General features: G+C 28.3%; 1 protein-coding gene across 1 annotated transcript in view; it reads right to left on the bottom strand.

Moving 5' to 3' along the window:
• Window positions 1-6,462, bottom strand: part of LOC112603029 (transmembrane protein 132E) — a 60,215-nt gene extending 53,753 nt beyond the window's left edge. The window contains exon 1 of the mRNA XM_025351430.1: window positions 5,530-6,462. Coding sequence (XP_025207215.1) covers window positions 5,530-5,587 — 58 coding nt within the window. The 5' untranslated portion in view covers window positions 5,588-6,462. The remainder of the gene's footprint in view (window positions 1-5,529) is intronic.
• Between the last annotated feature and the right edge of the window lie 11,623 nt (window positions 6,463-18,085).

Raw genomic sequence — 18,085 nt, 5'->3', positions numbered from 1 at the left:
GTATGGAACTTTAATAGCTGGGCGGTTCACGAGACATTTAAGTATGCACTGATAAATTATATTTTTAAACGACGACGTGACTTACCTATATATATAATATATAACAAAAATCTATAATAAATAAATTATAGGGGTACGGTGTACGTACATTTATATTATACATTATTACGTTTTCTAAGTGTTAGTAAAGCAGTAGCGACTATTAATAATTTCGTCTTCTAGGTGCGCAAGGATGCCACATTTTATTAGGTTGTTCGCTCGTTTTTACTTCTATAGAATATGAACGAGATACTTACATTTATACATATATATATATATATATATATTATAACTGCATTTAAAAGTACTGTAATATGTATACGTTCAATTCATTCAGTGTTTTACCCCCTGGGTTGCGTAGCGGGTTACAAATTGGATGATGACATTTTGGCCTATATGGAACTCGTATAAAACACGTGATGTTATTTTTCAAAGTCATGGGCCGTGGCTATCCAAATTATATCAGTTTCACGTATGACTAACAAACCAAACAATATGTATACATGTATGTACGATACATTTGGTAATACTCAAATATATATGTTGCGTGATATAATAATGTCCAATTTAATCTCCGAAATAATATGTAACGTTAAATTATATTTGGGAACTTAAAACGTCACTAAGTAATTTTATTTAATTAATTTGTGATTTTTCCCGACATAAATATACTACTAATTTAATACTTATTCAAAATATTAGGTATAATTATCGGGTTGTGGTTAATTTATTATCAATGTTCCTATTAATTTCCAACTTCTGGCTAAATTATATAGGCCATGAATATAATTAATGTAACGTCATTATTTCCATTTTTATAATATACCATAATGCCACACGTCAATTAAATGAAAAAATAGTGTTAGTTTTAAAATATATTTATTATATTTGAAAATAACAAAATTGGCGTTTAAAATCCTAAGTTGGTGTAAACTGTAAATTTATATAATAGACATAATCAGATTTACAGGACAATTAGTATTTCATAATTAACTTATTGCCAGAAATGAAAATTTTCTTAGGCATTTTAAATAGAAAAATATGATGTTTTCAATGGTTATACTTAAAACATGTCTAATATTTTAAGATCCTTTTGGGACTGAAGTAACCTCATATTATGTAATACTCATACACTGAATTACATTACCGTCTTTTGATTCAAATATTTCTAAATTCTGAAGCATTTGATATTGATTAAATTACAATAGTTTATAATAACAAAAGCTAAAGACTAGGTTTATATTTTTCTTAAGTAGGTTAGAACTACTGATTCTATAGCAGTAAAAAAGCATTATTAATAACGATAATAACAAAAAAAATATTTGTATTTTTTAACCACTTGTTCTATTCCACAATTTTTTTAAATTATAATGAGTGTTTAGTTAATAGATAAATCTTGCATACTTATGTACGTAATTAGGTATTTGAAAAAATAAATTTAATTATATATCATCATTATAATTTATGTTAATAAACAAAATTATTTTTACTAAATCACAAATTTACTTTTTAGTTACAAATTTAATATAAATATTATGTCATATATAAATGAATAATATAAATAAAACTATTATGGATCAGTAAAAAAAAAAAAAATTGCCTATAAGTTTAATGTATTTAAATGTTATTCATTATACTTAAAATAGACTAACTAGAATAATTTAAAACAAAAATCATGCATCTAATTAATGATTTGATTTCATAAAAAAACTGGTATACACGCCTTTTTGTATTAACTAATACGACGAAAATATAAAAAAAACTATTCGTTTTTTTTATAAACGAAGTAAAAATATATATAGTTCAATAGAATTTCTGACAAATAACGAAAAAACTAAAAGATATAATATTTTAAACAGGATATACGCGATATCCTGATTAAATCCATAACGATTAATACGTGGGGGTTTCTTGAAGAAATCTATTCAGTATGCGTAGGTTTCAACACTTTGGCTTAAGACATACTAAATATAACATTATTATCTATCAAACAGTAGCTGTGGTTTAAATACTTTTAAAATAACACGATATCCTTGAAAGTTTAAATGTTAGTTTCCATGGCAATACTAATTTGAAATGTAATATGTAACTTTTTCAATCGAATTATAAGTTTGTCAAAATTCAAGAGAAATAATTTTTATTCTAGATAATGAATTAAAACATTGAAACTTTTAACTTTTAAAAGTTAAAAATGTTATTTACAATAGGCTTTTTGGTAAATAGATCAAGTTAAATTATTTTATAAATATACATTTATATACACTAACGCAACGTATACGAAATAATTTTACTTTTTTATCTTTGATTATAGATAATAGGTAGGTTATTAAAATACCAAACAAAAAATATATATCTAGAAAAGGAAATATAAAATTAAATCTTATAATATATAAATTTATTTATAATAGTACAGTTTTTATGAAATAATAAATAAATATTAACATATTTTGTCCATTTCTTTAAAATTATGATTATCACATTACTACAATAACCGACATTAGAGGCCCAATAACATGCAATATTAGTTCACCTCAAATCTAAAGATATGGGTGGGTATTATTTTTCAAGATTTTAATATATTTAACGGAGTTGCATAATATTTAATTAATAATCTATCATCAATAATCTATCAATGCAAACAAAAAAACAAAGGCCATTGTCACTGAAACTAATAGCCATACCGGATTAAAATTTAAAAAAAGAACCCTTTTTATAGAAACTTCAATACAAAAAAACATAATAGGTAAGTTTACCTAACCTAGATATGTTTACTATTGCATGCAATAAATAATAATAATGTATATTATCTTTCTAATGTGCACACAATAGTGATTAAATTCGTCGAATAGGAACGATTCACGTGAAAATAGCACTAAATACAATATAATAATAATATTTAAGCGGACGCGGTAAGACTTAATTTAATTTGTACAGACATGTTGTAACAAGGACTGCAGGTAAAAACATAACACCAGGTGGTTGGTTTTATAAACACATCAAACATAAAATTGTTTTATTTTATTTTACTTAAACCGGGAAAAACATTTTTGGCATAATGTTTATAAGAAAATTCGTATCACTCTTCCGCGGTCAATTGCTAGTTATAACATCCTATATTTTAGATAATATATAGAACCTATATTATAAGTCAATAGTCAACACTAAATGTTAATCGAGAACATTATCAGTTAGTAATAAATGATAACTAAAATTGTCGTGAGAGAACAGGAAAAAATTAAATGTATTCATCAACAATATTATCGCCAATAAGCTGTAAAACGATTTTAAAATGTATTTATCAATCAAACAAGTAATCAACTTGATTATTTTATCATTTATCAATGTTTAATTCCAGGAAATTTACCAGGACACTTGGATACTGTATTCAAACCGAAACGTATAGCAACTATAGCCAAACACCATTAAACCGTAATAATTATAATGACGACTATCATCTCTTTCCGCCAGGTAATCTTGGAATTAGTTTTCATAAACGGTATGAATATGTCGCACGCAAACGCACGGTTTGCCTCTGTATAGGAAACACCCGAAATAAGTCCATTAAGAGGATTAAGTGCATATACATGGCTTGGTGTAATAGAAAAGAGCGTTAAATACGTACTTTATAATATTACATTATATATCATAAATAATATAGATTTATCAAACTTTGCAATGTGGTCAAGGAAGTTCCAGAAGAACCCGTGCATAATTTTTTTATTGTGGAATTAGTCAACGGATCGTCATCAGTGACAGAGCAGACAAAAAATTATAGGAAATAGATAAGACATTATAGACTCAGGATAATTGGCCATACTCTTTGGTCCGTTGATTGACACGCGTGCGCGCCTCCTCAACAACGAGTGGCGTCCCGCACATCAACATCATGATATATAGTAGTATTATATTATTATTATTATAGTCGTATATATTGTATACACTGTATTATATAGTAGTAACCACTCTAATAAAAAATAATAATAATATTACACGCCGCCGTTTACAACCGTGAAAACGTTTCTGTCGAGTGTTTACTACTACTAGTGTACTATTACTATTACGACGACTTCTACTCAGCTCATTTATTCAGTTGGTGTGGAGATTATAGGGCCTATTGGGCGAAATCCAACGGAAATATAACTCATAAATACAAACCCATGTAGCGAGAGATATTCGAAATTCCAAAGAATATTGTTTTTTTTTTTTTAAACAAACATCAGAGGTTCTAACAAAAAAAAATACAGTGACGACGACCCCCTGGACCTTGTTAGTCCTACTCAAATATTATCGATGAATTAACCAGTTTCCCGCCATGCTCGGAAAATGTATGGCATAATGACATACATTATGGTAACTTTTATTATGCTTGACATCGGACGGTCGAAGATAAAAAAAAAAAAAAACTATTTATATATTTTTAATTTTATTACCGCGTTGACCACGTTGACAAAATATTGTAATTTTAAATAATTAAAAAATAGTAACCTATGAATAAATTCTAAAAATAAAGACAATAGCAAAGGCATTAGACTTTGAAAAAGTAACTTTCAACTTTTTTATTACTTATACTAATATTATTCTATACTATAAATTGTAATGCCTCTTGTTTATTAGGTACCCACACCATTATATTTATATTCTGATGATCTTTTGGAGATGTAATTACTTTTGACGTGATTTCGATTTTAAATTAAAGTTGTAAACATATTATACATCATGTAATAAAAGGGACGGTATCAAACAGCTGTTTTTCACATCTAGTCCTAATCATTCGGAATTTGAAAAGAACGGAATTTTGATCATTTAAAATTCAAACCGTTTTATCATTTACAAAAATAAACATTTATAAAATGATAATAATATTATAAATTATATTTTATAATGGTTTGCATAATATATATTATTATAATTTATAATTTATATTTATATAAGTTATAAGTGTTATGAATAAGTTTAAGAACGTCAAAAACACAGTTCGGTATACTATGTAATAATTTAAACTTTTTCTTTGGTTTCGGAAACACAAAAACGAAAAACCGTAAAGCGATTTGCAAGCAAATAACATGTACACGTTGACGTTAGAATGAAATGACGAAAAAACAAACAGGGTAAAATACAGAGCGTGTGATGTTGATGGTTTTCAGAAAAATAGCGTTTTTCCGTGCTTCGAGGGGTGAATATGAAATATGACGTTATTAATTATTGTGGACTTGTCTGCGACGCTATGTATAAGTTTTAGACGGGGAAGGGGTCTGATGGGATACGGGGAAGGAAAACTGGAAAATCTCTGAGAAAATCCGTTTGACGAGCGGAATCGATATTTTTCGGCCGCGAGCATATTTCTTTCACGTCGAGAGTTGTGCCCCAGCCCCACCCAAACCAATGAAGTGTGATGGACTTCAGATTCACAAAATATATATTTACTCATAAAACAGTGCGCTTTAACAATACAATAAAAATGGATACAAGAAATGTGACAAGTGGACTTACCGATCGTGGCCGAGTGCAATAGCAGCACGGAAATCGCCACCGCTGCCGCCGTGTTCATCGTGAGGTAGGTTTTATGTTGCGATTCCTTTTCGCCCGACTACGTCAAGCAGGGTATATGGGTAAGAGAGACTCGGCTTTGGCGAAACTCCCGTCTGGGCTTTACGCCGGCGGTTTGTTCGGCGCCGGCGTCCGAACAACCATCATCGAACGGTGTGCAACGATCAGCGAATACGATACGCGGCGATGATTTATCGGGATCAAAAAGAAACGAAGACCGATTGACGGACGACGGCGACAATGATAACACGAATATCAATGATATTCAACAACGCGTTTTAATCGGGCGGCAAGACGATAAGACGCGGTAAAAAAAATGAAATTCAAACCGGTCACCTTTGAGTTTTTAACGACTTTATAATAATATGATATACGATGATAATATCGTAATTAAATCGGTAATAATTAATGGCCAATAGGCATTAACGATCGATGACGACGACGACAACGCGCGTAGGTACCTGTATATTATTATGTACGATAAGACCGGAGTCTACGTGATATCAAACGCGCGATCGCCGTCACACTCGGGTCGCGTCTCCCGTTATCGGCGAAGTCGATTGGATTTTGCAATGATATCGTTCGTTTTTTTTTTCTCCTCTTTCCGGTCGACGAATCGCAAGCGCGGGCAAACGCACACTCACACACACCGGCCGACTCACGGCAGTAGACTGATCTGCGTGCGGCGGGCTTGTTACCGGCAGCACTATATAGTTATAATAATTATGGTAGTGGTAGCAGCGGTAGTAACAGTTGTTGTTATTGTTGTCGTGGTAGTGCGGTGGTATAGTAGTAATAGTCGTCGTGGTAGTGGTGGTGCGCGCGAAGAGCACAAACACGTAGTCACGCGGGGGAAACGCGCGCGCTAGTCGTCGCGGGGCGAATTACACACTGCCGGGGCCGCCGCCGTCATCATCGTCGGCACTCGGCGGCCGATACCGCCGCGCCGCCGACGTACAGCGCGGCGGCGGCGGCTGGTGTGGCGTGCGTATAATGTGCGTTTGTGTGTGTGTGTGTGTGTGCGGGAGCGTGCGCGCGCGCGTTTGCGTGTGTGTGTATGTGTGTGTTCACGTCGGACCAGCCGCCGCCGTCGCTCCCTTCGGAATCACAAGTATTGACCCGAGAGAGTGCGTACGCGACCGACGTACCACACGCAAACGAGACCCGCGGCGCTCTTTTTTTCCATTTCACCTCACCCCCACCCCCCCTATCCGCTAACCACTCGCGAGATATACGTACGTGGTGTATGATGTATTTTTATTTTTATTATTTTTCATTATTTTTTATTTTATTTTTTTTTGTTACCTTTGAAGGTTTCGCTTTTTTCTACACCCCCAAACCGCGCCCACCCTCGAGAAAAGGCCGTGGTCAAGTCGCCGGGCGGCGGCCACCCCTCTCTCGTCTCGTCTCATCACCGTTTTGTTCGCGCTCGTCCTGCAGTATTCTGCGCTACGTTTATTGGTACCTAAATGCGTCATTTCCATCGGTTACATTACTTATATGTATACCCAAGTCCTACATATTATATATGATATGAGATTAAACGGTTTTTTATGCATTAATTATTATGATATATTCGATTTTTCGAACACGTAATGTTATCTCTTTATTACAGATTATTGTTTGATCGCGGCGAAGGAGGATGATCGTCGTGGCAAAAGGTTTACCGATAAACGCGCGTTGACTTTAAACGTCCGTGATTTTCAAATATTATTATCGTCCTAAGTATATGCAATCATATACTCGTATTACACAGTGCTTTGAAATTTGAGAGAGACACCTCATATAGTCGCGCTCAAATCACTAGTAAATATCTAATATCACATCGACTGTAGTCTACATGTATTATATACTTATGAGTCTTATGACTACTTTCGAAGAGTAAACGAACAAGACTTATCATGCGATGAATCATTTTTTTTCTATAGTGTAATGTTTTTTTTCTGGATATATTTAGGAAAACGTTATTGTACACTCAACGCACAGTGCACAGTCTTAAATATAGTCATAAATACACAAGTAATGAATAATTATTATGATTATTATGATAGTGATGATGATGATGATGATAATGATAATAATATTGATACTGCATGGGGTGTCATAACGTATAGCACAGTTAACGTTATAGACTGCTAGACATGCATGCATAGTCATAGAAAAGTATCATATTGAAAGATAACTTGTCTTTGTACCAACAATATTTTTTCACTACGGTATACTAAGTTTTCTTCGAATATCATATTTTAAAAATTATTTATAAATTTTTAAACCAAAAGTGTATACTTAAAAAAAAATGTGATCACGAGTTTATTTTGTGTGGAAAAATAAATAAATAATTTACATACCGACAATATTTTATCTTTATGTGCACCAATATTAATGTTTTATATATAAAGTAAACAACTTTTTCCGAAAAAATGAAATATATAAATTACTTTTTTTTTTAAATAGAAACCCGGTAAAAGCCATTGTTGGGTTTCTAAAACGATTCATAAATAATATTTTAGAAAAAGCATCCGGTTTACTTACTTTGAAATGACGTAAAATGAAAAATGTAGTTTGATAGGTCTTATAATATTAAAAATATAAAGAATAATAGTATAAAATAATACATTTTATAAGGTGATATATTATGTACTTTAATATTTATCGAGTGATAAGTAAATTGTATACTTTTATATGCCAAGTTAATTTTTGTTATCTATTTTAGAAATTTAAAAAAAGTTTACTAACTATATTCAAAGTAATTATTTATACATGTTTAAAATATAAAAAAATTGATCTAAATGACGCATTCAAATTTACTCAAACATTGAGTGTCTATTACAAGGATTACTATATATTTAGCGGATGAAAGCACTTCTATTATTAATAGCTCAATTAATGTACAATATATTATATTGTGTACATAATATGATAACTTTACAACTCACGTAAAATGTGTCACATGGTAATAATTATTTTGGGTATTAATTGTTTGTTAATTCTTTATTATATTACTTTATTATTGGTTAACACAGAAATCAAAAACCTGAGGTGTCGAGATAAACACTAAAAGTTTATTTCACGTTTTACATAACTTATTTATTCCACTATCTTAAGATTTCGTAGTTTGTTTCGTCTACACTGACCTAATGACAATGCATACATTGATAAGTGAAAATACAATATGGTTTTAATTTAATTTTCAATGACTTTTCTTAGTAGTATTAATAATAATTATTAATTGTATTGTACAACTGACAAGAATAGAAGAGTGCAATGTCGTTAATTTTAAGTGATAATATTCATAACCTATACCTTATAGTGGCTCAGTAGATAGTACCTAGGTACTGCAATAAAATATTTAACTCCTACAAACTATTTCAATTATTGCGTTATGAAATATATTTATTTTTTAAATACCTTCTGTGATTTAACATGCATTATTATGGCGTAATCATAACAAATGAATGTCATAAAGATTATATATTTTAAAATTAATTATTTTAATTTAAAGTACTAGTTAACGATCAGTAGTATCCGGAAAACATATCAAAAGCCTAATATAAAGTACTAATACATTCACAATACCAAAATATCGGAAATGGACAAAGCAGTGAAAAATAGCTGAACATCATAAATTATTAAAAACAATACATATATGTTTTGTCGAATATAAATGTTATTGTAACTTTTTTTTTCACTGATGTTAAAATTATATGAATTCTGCTTCGATTATTCCATTAGCATTATATATTTATAAATGCATTATTACATTTAAAAAAAAAAATACAATTTTAAATTAAATAATTAAATATTTATGTGCATTGTATTAATTTTTGGCTGTATTAAATTTAATATTTCGATTAATTAAAAAAATTCAAATGTGTTTGTTTCATTCTGCTAATTTTGACTCGATTTAGTTTCTTTTCATTTGTACTTGCGGAACTAGCTATGTCAAATTAATAAGTACAAAAAAACGTTAATATAGCTTGAATGTTGAACCCATTGTAATTTAGACTTAGTATAGATACGGTATCACACCACCAAGGCATTAAACAATATGGAATTATCTAATGTTGTATTATATACAATAATTATACATAATAAATGAATTTATATTTAATCTTAAATGCATAATGAAAATGGATAACATACAAGAATGTTTTAATGTTGCCAAATAAAATATTTGATTAATATTTAATAGTTTATATAAATATTGCTATATACCCATAGACGATAATCTTTCCTCGTTTATTGAATTTCCTGTATTTTAGTTTTCCTATTTTAACCAAGAAGCGCCACAAACCATACAATAAGCTCATTATTGATTATATGCCAATTTCGGGCATAATAATATAATATTGAATTAATGTCATTACGATTGTAATTTATTAAACTTTATTATTAATACGTATTATACAAACTATCTGTTTATTGTCTGATTTGATTATTTTTCGAAATTAGACGCATATCGACAATAAAATTTAATTCAAAGACAAAAAAAAAAAAAAATATTTAAAACTTAGATTTTTTTTTTTTGAAACTCACAAGTTGTCATTTTTTTCAGATTGTTAATTTATTGTCTTTTAACCATCAATATAGAATAACAATCTTATAATTTATCACTATACACGTTTTTTATTGTTTTTTAAATTTCCATTTTTATTTTAAAAATTAAACAAATATTTGATTATTTCTAGCATATAACTAAATTAAACATTATTGCATATTTATTTTATAAAAAAATAAATAAAATTAAGAAATCTATTATTTAAATTATATTTTTATTTATATCTGACTTTCGGTCGTTAAATTCTTAGGAACTATAGGTACTTTATCATATGAGCTACTATGTTTATGTTATATTATTTAATTTGCTTACAATTATTAAATTACACTTTTTTTATAATACCTTTAGACCGTATACTTACATTAAAATATTAAAATACTTTTATTTAAACTGAAAATATTCACATTAAAACTTTAAAAATTAAAAGTTATTTAAAATTTGGATTATACTTATAGTTACAGTAACTTTGAACTATATTTATACATAATTTTCGCCAAGTTTGTTTAAGTCTAGTATTAGTTAATTTTCATCTTAAATATAATTACAGTAAACCAACTATCTTGTTTTGAAAGATTAAAACTTTGAAATGCAAAATTACATTTTTTGTTTCATGGTTTATATTAATTAATATTTCAAAGAACCTTATATGTGTATAGTTTAAAGTTTAAATTGATATACACTTAAGATTTTCAGATTTTCAAATGTAAATTTAAATATGTAATATTTAAGATAAAAAAAATTATTTTCTTTCAATTTTCTTTCTTTGTAATGATTTTTTTTTAGCCGATTAATGAAGTTAAAACTTGTACCTATAATGACAGATCCAAAACTATAGTATATTATTTTTAAAAATGTACTGAAATTTTAATTCTATCAATCTACTAGATCTTGACTATATTTTTAAACGCATGTTGAGGTTCTGAAATAAATTTGCTCTTTTTTTCATACGTTTATTTAAATGAGTGTTTTATTAACCTATGTCGTTCTAAAACATTCCCTGATGACCGCCGAAGAATATTACAGTTAATTATCCCTCGCGGGACATCTATTTTTTATGTAACAATTTTGAAGGTAATGAAACATCTCAATTTAAACCTTTTATAAATGAAAAAATATACTCTCAGCATTGATATTGCTTAATATCAAGAAATTGTAGGTATTTTATTATTTATTTTTTAAATTTTAAGTGTAATTATAGTTGATATACTTCAATTATTATAAATAAGACAAATATATGCTAATCTCATAATAATATATAGCAAATATGAAATAATAATTTTTGTTTATTTTTTCACCGCAAAAGTTAAATTAATATGTGTACGGCATAAAATTATTAATTTAAAACGTTTCCCATTTAATTGCTGAGAGTATGAGAGGGTATGAACTTGTGTAAAAAACAAACTTCTAATTTTTTGTATATTAAGTTTTAAATTTTGAGTGAAACAAAAGAACTATTATAAGGATTGGTCTAACTGTCTAAGCATAAAAGTGTTATAAATACAGTAGAATCTCGGTAATCCGACACATATCAGACCACGCTATACTGCCGGATCAACAAAAACGCCGGATTAGTGGGCAGTTCACAAAAAAACGCATTTTTACTTGTATTAAAAAATGATTTAAAAATCTTTTAGGTTAAAAGCAGTTTTCTTTTTGTTTATTAGGATTTAATCTGTTATTACTTAGTTTTATCTAACGGTTTATCGTTTACGATAGTAAATTTATATATAAATACATATTGGTACATATAGATGAATACAGCTGGATTACTGGACGTATCGAATTATCAAACGGTCGGATTACCGAGATTCTACTATATATCATAGGCGTGCACAAACTTTAATTGCAGATGCACCATATAGTAATAAAACAACCTATTTAAAAAAAAATGGTTAAATAAATGTCGAACAGCCAAAATCGTTAATTGTATGCTATAAATTGTAGGCTGTGTAATTATTACTACAGTTCCTAATTTTGATTAGGCAACATTTTTCAAAGTAATAAATATCTAATGGAAAAATTGGATCAGATCCATTTTATCTACAAATATTAAATAATGAATTAGCTTGGCCGGCTTACCGCTGACTGATGATTAAGCGGCTAAAACTTAATTTCCGTGGCTCACAGGCTAATCAACGGTCCAAAAAATTTTACAGATGTAGCACACCTGTGCCCACACCTGTGATGTAAACATATAATTATATATAATTAGTATAAAATAATTTATCGGGTATTAAAAGTTTTCTGTTTCGATCGACAATTGAATTGTACCATTCATATTTGAAATAATTAGTTAAAAAATAACGAGCATAAATAAACAATATAAGTTGCAGCACGTTTTTTTCAACATCTCGACCGCTACCTTACAAACTGATATCTACTTTACTACATAATTTTAGGAATGTAATGATTTAAAATTTAAGATATCCATCCATTGTTGCTTTTTAATATTTACACTTGGATATTCATTTTAATGGCTCCAAAAAATGACCAATATATTCATGATTCCTGTTTCGTTTTAAATGAAAAAAAAATATGCCAGGTACTTAATGTTCAATGCTAAACATTTATTTGCATTTTTTTAAATTATTTCAATTTTATTATATTACACAAATGACAGTGAAAATTTTTATTACGCATAATAATACATTAATTTAAAACAAAATCATTCGTAAATACTTGTTATATCCATGGGAATTTAATAATTTAAAACAGATATATGCACATACATTACTATTTACTAAAATTTACACACAAATACTCGTATTTGTATACTATTCGTGAGGCGCTCACTATATTTAAAATCTTTCAAGTGGTAGACAAAAGGTCTGAAAGTACCACGACTTTGTGATGTGTAATCTATAACTGTTATTTATTATGCAACTGATCATTAATATTATATGATTCATAATAAGTCATTACCTTAAAAAAATATTTACTGTATTTTGTATAAATAATTTGCATTGTAAATATATGCTAATATTAATTTTAAAATATAATCTTATATTATCTTCCTACTCATAGAAAAATATACTTTTTATCATTTTAAAAATAATATTATTACTTTCTCTAACATTAATTAAATTGATATACTATGTACCTAATGAGTAATAATCAATACTAGGTTACAAGTATAGGTATATTTTTTGTGTTGTGATTTAAATCAATTGTTTAAAAGTCTAGTACCAAGTCAACTTCATTCATAAAGATATCAACCAACTGCAAACAATAAGTAATGGTAATACTATGGATATATTGAGTAGGGAAAGAGAAGTCGCTCTTGACTTCTACTAAAATCAACGTTCACCCTTTATTGTACCCTATTTGAATATTTTGTGAAATGTTGATTAAATTAATCTTATAATTATGTTTATAAAATTAATTGAAATCTGAAAACTAAAACTTTTATTTTGATTTGACTGAAAGACGTAAGAGTAAGTAACAGTATTATAAACAGGAATCCATACATATTGAAAGGTATGATGTAATAGAATCGGAAATATGATTAATTAACAAGAGCGGCATTCTAATCACTAACATTAATCGCCACAATAACAATAAGTAAACCAAGTATACTAATAGAAAGATCAAAGTAACAAATTTTATTTGATTTCATCGGTCGATAATGTACTAGTTGTGTAAAAATATTTGGATTTAGCTGAGTTATTTATAAATATCAACCATTATTAAAACGTACTACACTATTGAGTGCGTGAGTTGGAAAAAATCATAATATAGTATCCCAATAAATAAAAGTCTACCTGCTACTCGTAGAACAGACAACAGTATAAAATTAATACGGTTTATGATTAAAAAAAAATGAGTGAATACCGTAGACGTTGTGGTTTTGTAATATGGAAAAAATCGTTTTTGTAAAAATTACGGGACAAAATACACGTTGAAGCGAGTAGACTCGACAAGTTTTCCGCCGCCGTAAATATTGAAATCGAAGCGTATAATAATTTATCTTATAATATATGTACATTTTTTAATAATCATCCGAAACAATGTCCATTGTAAGAAATTCACATATATTTATTTAGATATAGTTTATTACATAAAAGTGGATACACTGTCAATAAATACATGTATGACTGCAAGGTATACACGATTTATGAAAAGTTAGGTCCTATAGTTTGTTGAGTAAATTGACAGTAAAAATACATTTTCTGGTGACGAGGATCCTAATTGATCGGTTTGGAGTTTTTCAAAGTAATATTTTTTCTTTTCTGAGTGTATGTGTAAAATTCAAGAAAAATATGTTAAATGGTAAATAAATCCGGGAGGAGATATATAAACTTTCTGGATTATTCAAAAAGGAAAGACCAATGATTAATATTTTGTTTGATTTCATGAAGCTAAGTTAAATAGAACAACCATTCTCGATGGCATTCGAAGTATCCATTAAATTAGTTTATCTCTAAGTGTAATGATTCGACAAAGGGATGATTGAATGTATATTGAATATAATTTATCATTGGCAGTCTGCTCGCACCAATCCAATTAGAGTGACTGGTAGGGAATTTAGAATATTCTTATTTTGATGATTAAAACAACTAAAAGCCTATGTTTGACGATCGCCATGTGATATACTGATACGAGTGACACATTCAATTATAGTAATAAATACATCAAAATATTTACAGAGAAAATAAATTTAACTACATATATATACACATTTTTTTTTTTTTTTTTATTGCAATATTTTTGTATATTATGTATACATTAAGTATAATTTTGTTTATATGATGAAAGTAATTGAGAATTTTTCTGTTTTTTTGGGAGAAAGCGGAGATTCTCCTTCGGGAAATATAAGTTGGCCTTGAACTATAATCTGAACCGCCCACCTACCCACCAGAAACACAGGAAAATTATCCTAAAGACGAACATTGCTCTTTGCATTATGCTTTATGCATTATGATGATTCACTCACTGTACCACTAAAAATTTTTTACAGAGATGTAGAAAATAAAAAATAAATCTCTTTATTCTGACGATATTATCATATTCGACCAGTGACAGATTCCAGGAGGGTGGTGTGTGTGTACGTGAAACGTGTCTGCAACACAGTTGCCCTACAATCTGCAAATACCGGGTCCCGTTTTTTAGTTGTGTTTTTGCAAACGAATAGATGTTGTTTTATTCAGAACTAAAGTTTTAAATAAAAAATCTCTAAAACTGCACTGCGTGCGGATAATTCCATTTGAATGTAAAAAGTTGATGCTGTTTCAAACGTCATAGTGTAGGTGGTACATGTATATATATATATACATATTATATAGTTACTGCAGTGTGAGAGGAATGTTAAAAAAAAACACGAATACTATACAGTATAGTCTATACTTATCTCTGTAAAAAAAAAAATGTAAATTTCGTATGCTTACATTATTATTATATTATTATAGCAATCTAATTTTAGAATTGTCCATCTGTACATGCCGTAATAATCACTTAATATATACTGGACGACCAGTTACTTATTTATTTGTACTCGATATCATAACACAATAGCCGATACATAAAAACATCACTTTTATTGGTTGCTATGTCGAAGTTTAACCCATTCAAGTTCAATGATAATAAAAATAATCCTTGTCGGCTGCGGTAGCGATGGCGGTATAGCGATATTATCATTATATTCAGGTAGGTACACGTATGAAATATACATCAACATCAACCGGAGACGAACGTTGTTTCAATTTTTTTTTTTCAAACCGAACAATTATGACAATAACGATATACCTATTATTGTAACAGAAAAATTCCATTCACCAACTGACTGTTTTTTTTTCGTCTGCACACACGATTTATTCGATTTTTTTTATTATTATTTTAGAAACTCGTACCGCCGCTGCGACTAATCGAGTTATACACACAATAATATTATGATGTTGCAGTAGTTGTATTATATTATTACATTAATATTTTATTATGTATTACGTTAAAACGTTCAGTACTTTGATCGAAAAATACATGTCGTGCGTGCTTACATGTTTAATAATACACGTCTATTCTATATTTCTATATCTATTTGTGCTGTCCAGACGGTAAAAACTGATCGTGCGGAATGTCGGCGTCGCGTTGTGTTTGCTATTTATCGTCCCGCGATAGGGACTTAAAATGTGCGCGCGCAAGACCCGGTATAAGTATTCAAGTGTATGTATACAGTAGGTATACGTTCAACATTGTTACATGTGTAATTGAACGGGTTTGCAATCTGTAGTCGTTTTAGACTTGTCGTGGCTGTTTTGTAAAAACATAGTACAAAAAAATAAAAAAAAAGATAAGTGAATACCGCTTTGCTGTACGATAATGTGTTGTCTGGGTCACTGTAATAATGTGTTTAATTTTAGTTCAATTTGATATCATTATATACGAAAAATCATTCTGATCCGAGATGTTTATCAGCATTTATCACTATAAGTATAATATTTCATGTTATGTTTTTTAATATTGCTATTAGGTAAAGTAATTATTTTACTATTGATAACAAAGTAAGTTGAATTAATTTTTGCAGAAAACATTGTATTTGAAAATATTATTGTTTTTAAAATATGATAATATACGTAGAAGTTTAATGTCCCAACAAATCATGTTTTTAAACTATAGTTCTGTTATAACAGAATAATAAATATTTTTATTCATTCATTAGTTATTAATTTATAATTTATATGTAATTTAATCCAAATTTTAAATTAAAATATCTGTATAAAAATTGACGTTTATATATATTTTTTAGATTTTTTGATTTTAATATGAACCACCTACGAAGAACATTTTAATACATTTTCAAACTTTAATTTTGAAAATTGCACATTTTATAAATTTTCAATTGTAAAAGATTCACAAATTTCTATGATTTTGAAAATTTTTATCAAAACTTAAACTTTAAATGTTTATAAAAGAAAGTTATGTATCTTTAATGCTTTAACATAATATCTGTATTATATAAGAACAACTTATAAAAGATTTTGTATGTTACATTTATGATATATTACTATAATATATTTTAAAACATGTTTATCCATAATTTTTTATTAAAATCTATAGAAAAAAAATCAAGAATTTCAAATGTCTATATACAATACTAAAAGAGTAGAAAATGTTATCATTGATCATAAAAAATTGATAACAATTTCAAGTACCTATGATTATTTGTTTTTTAATCACAACAAAATGTATAAAGTATTGAAAACCATTTAAGGAAAAATATAGTTATTTTACGGGTCAATATGTTATTTCATAAAAATTTAAACTTAAAATAATCATTAAAAATTAATTTGACTTTCTGAAAAAAATTTTTTTTATAGGTTGAAAAGCTTTTGAGAAATCTTAAACTCAATTTTCAAATATTAGATATAAAAATATAAAATTATACATTGAATGTTGAAATTATAAACACAAATTTTAAGCATTAACCTAGTCATCTAAGCAAAAATCAAAAAAAAAAAAAACGAAGTTATGAATTTGATTGCATATTATTGGCAGTCGATACACCGATCTATTAGTGAAAAAATTATTTTTTAAATTAGAGTAAATTAATTCTGGAATTAAAGGAAAGTATATTAAAGACAATATCTTGTAATAATTTAAGACAATCAATATCGCTATTTAAGATTTTATATACAAAAATGACATAAAATACTAACCATCTAATTTTAAGTGATTTTAAACCCGCAAAGTTAGAAATCTCATCAGTATTATGATAAAATATAATTTATTGTTTTTTATACATAAAAACGTAGGAAATTTCTCTGGATCTTTTCTAGTTTATTAACTAAATACAATTGAATAGTCCATTATACCGTACCGTATTTGAGTAATGATCTTACTACTTACTAGTGAACAATACAATATTTTCATAAATAAAGGATCATTAAAATCAAGTCAGGTGCGTTTAATGAACCCTAAAACACGGAGACTTTTCCCATAAATTGTATT

The sequence above is a fragment of the Melanaphis sacchari genome, unplaced genomic scaffold, assembly GCF_002803265.2.
Source record: "Melanaphis sacchari strain LSU unplaced genomic scaffold, SCAv2.0 Contig93_pilon_pilon, whole genome shotgun sequence".
NCBI lineage: Eukaryota > Metazoa > Arthropoda > Insecta > Hemiptera > Aphididae > Melanaphis > Melanaphis sacchari.
The sequence above is the reverse complement of the archived record's forward strand: the minus strand, read 5'-3'. Positions and strand labels throughout refer to the sequence as shown.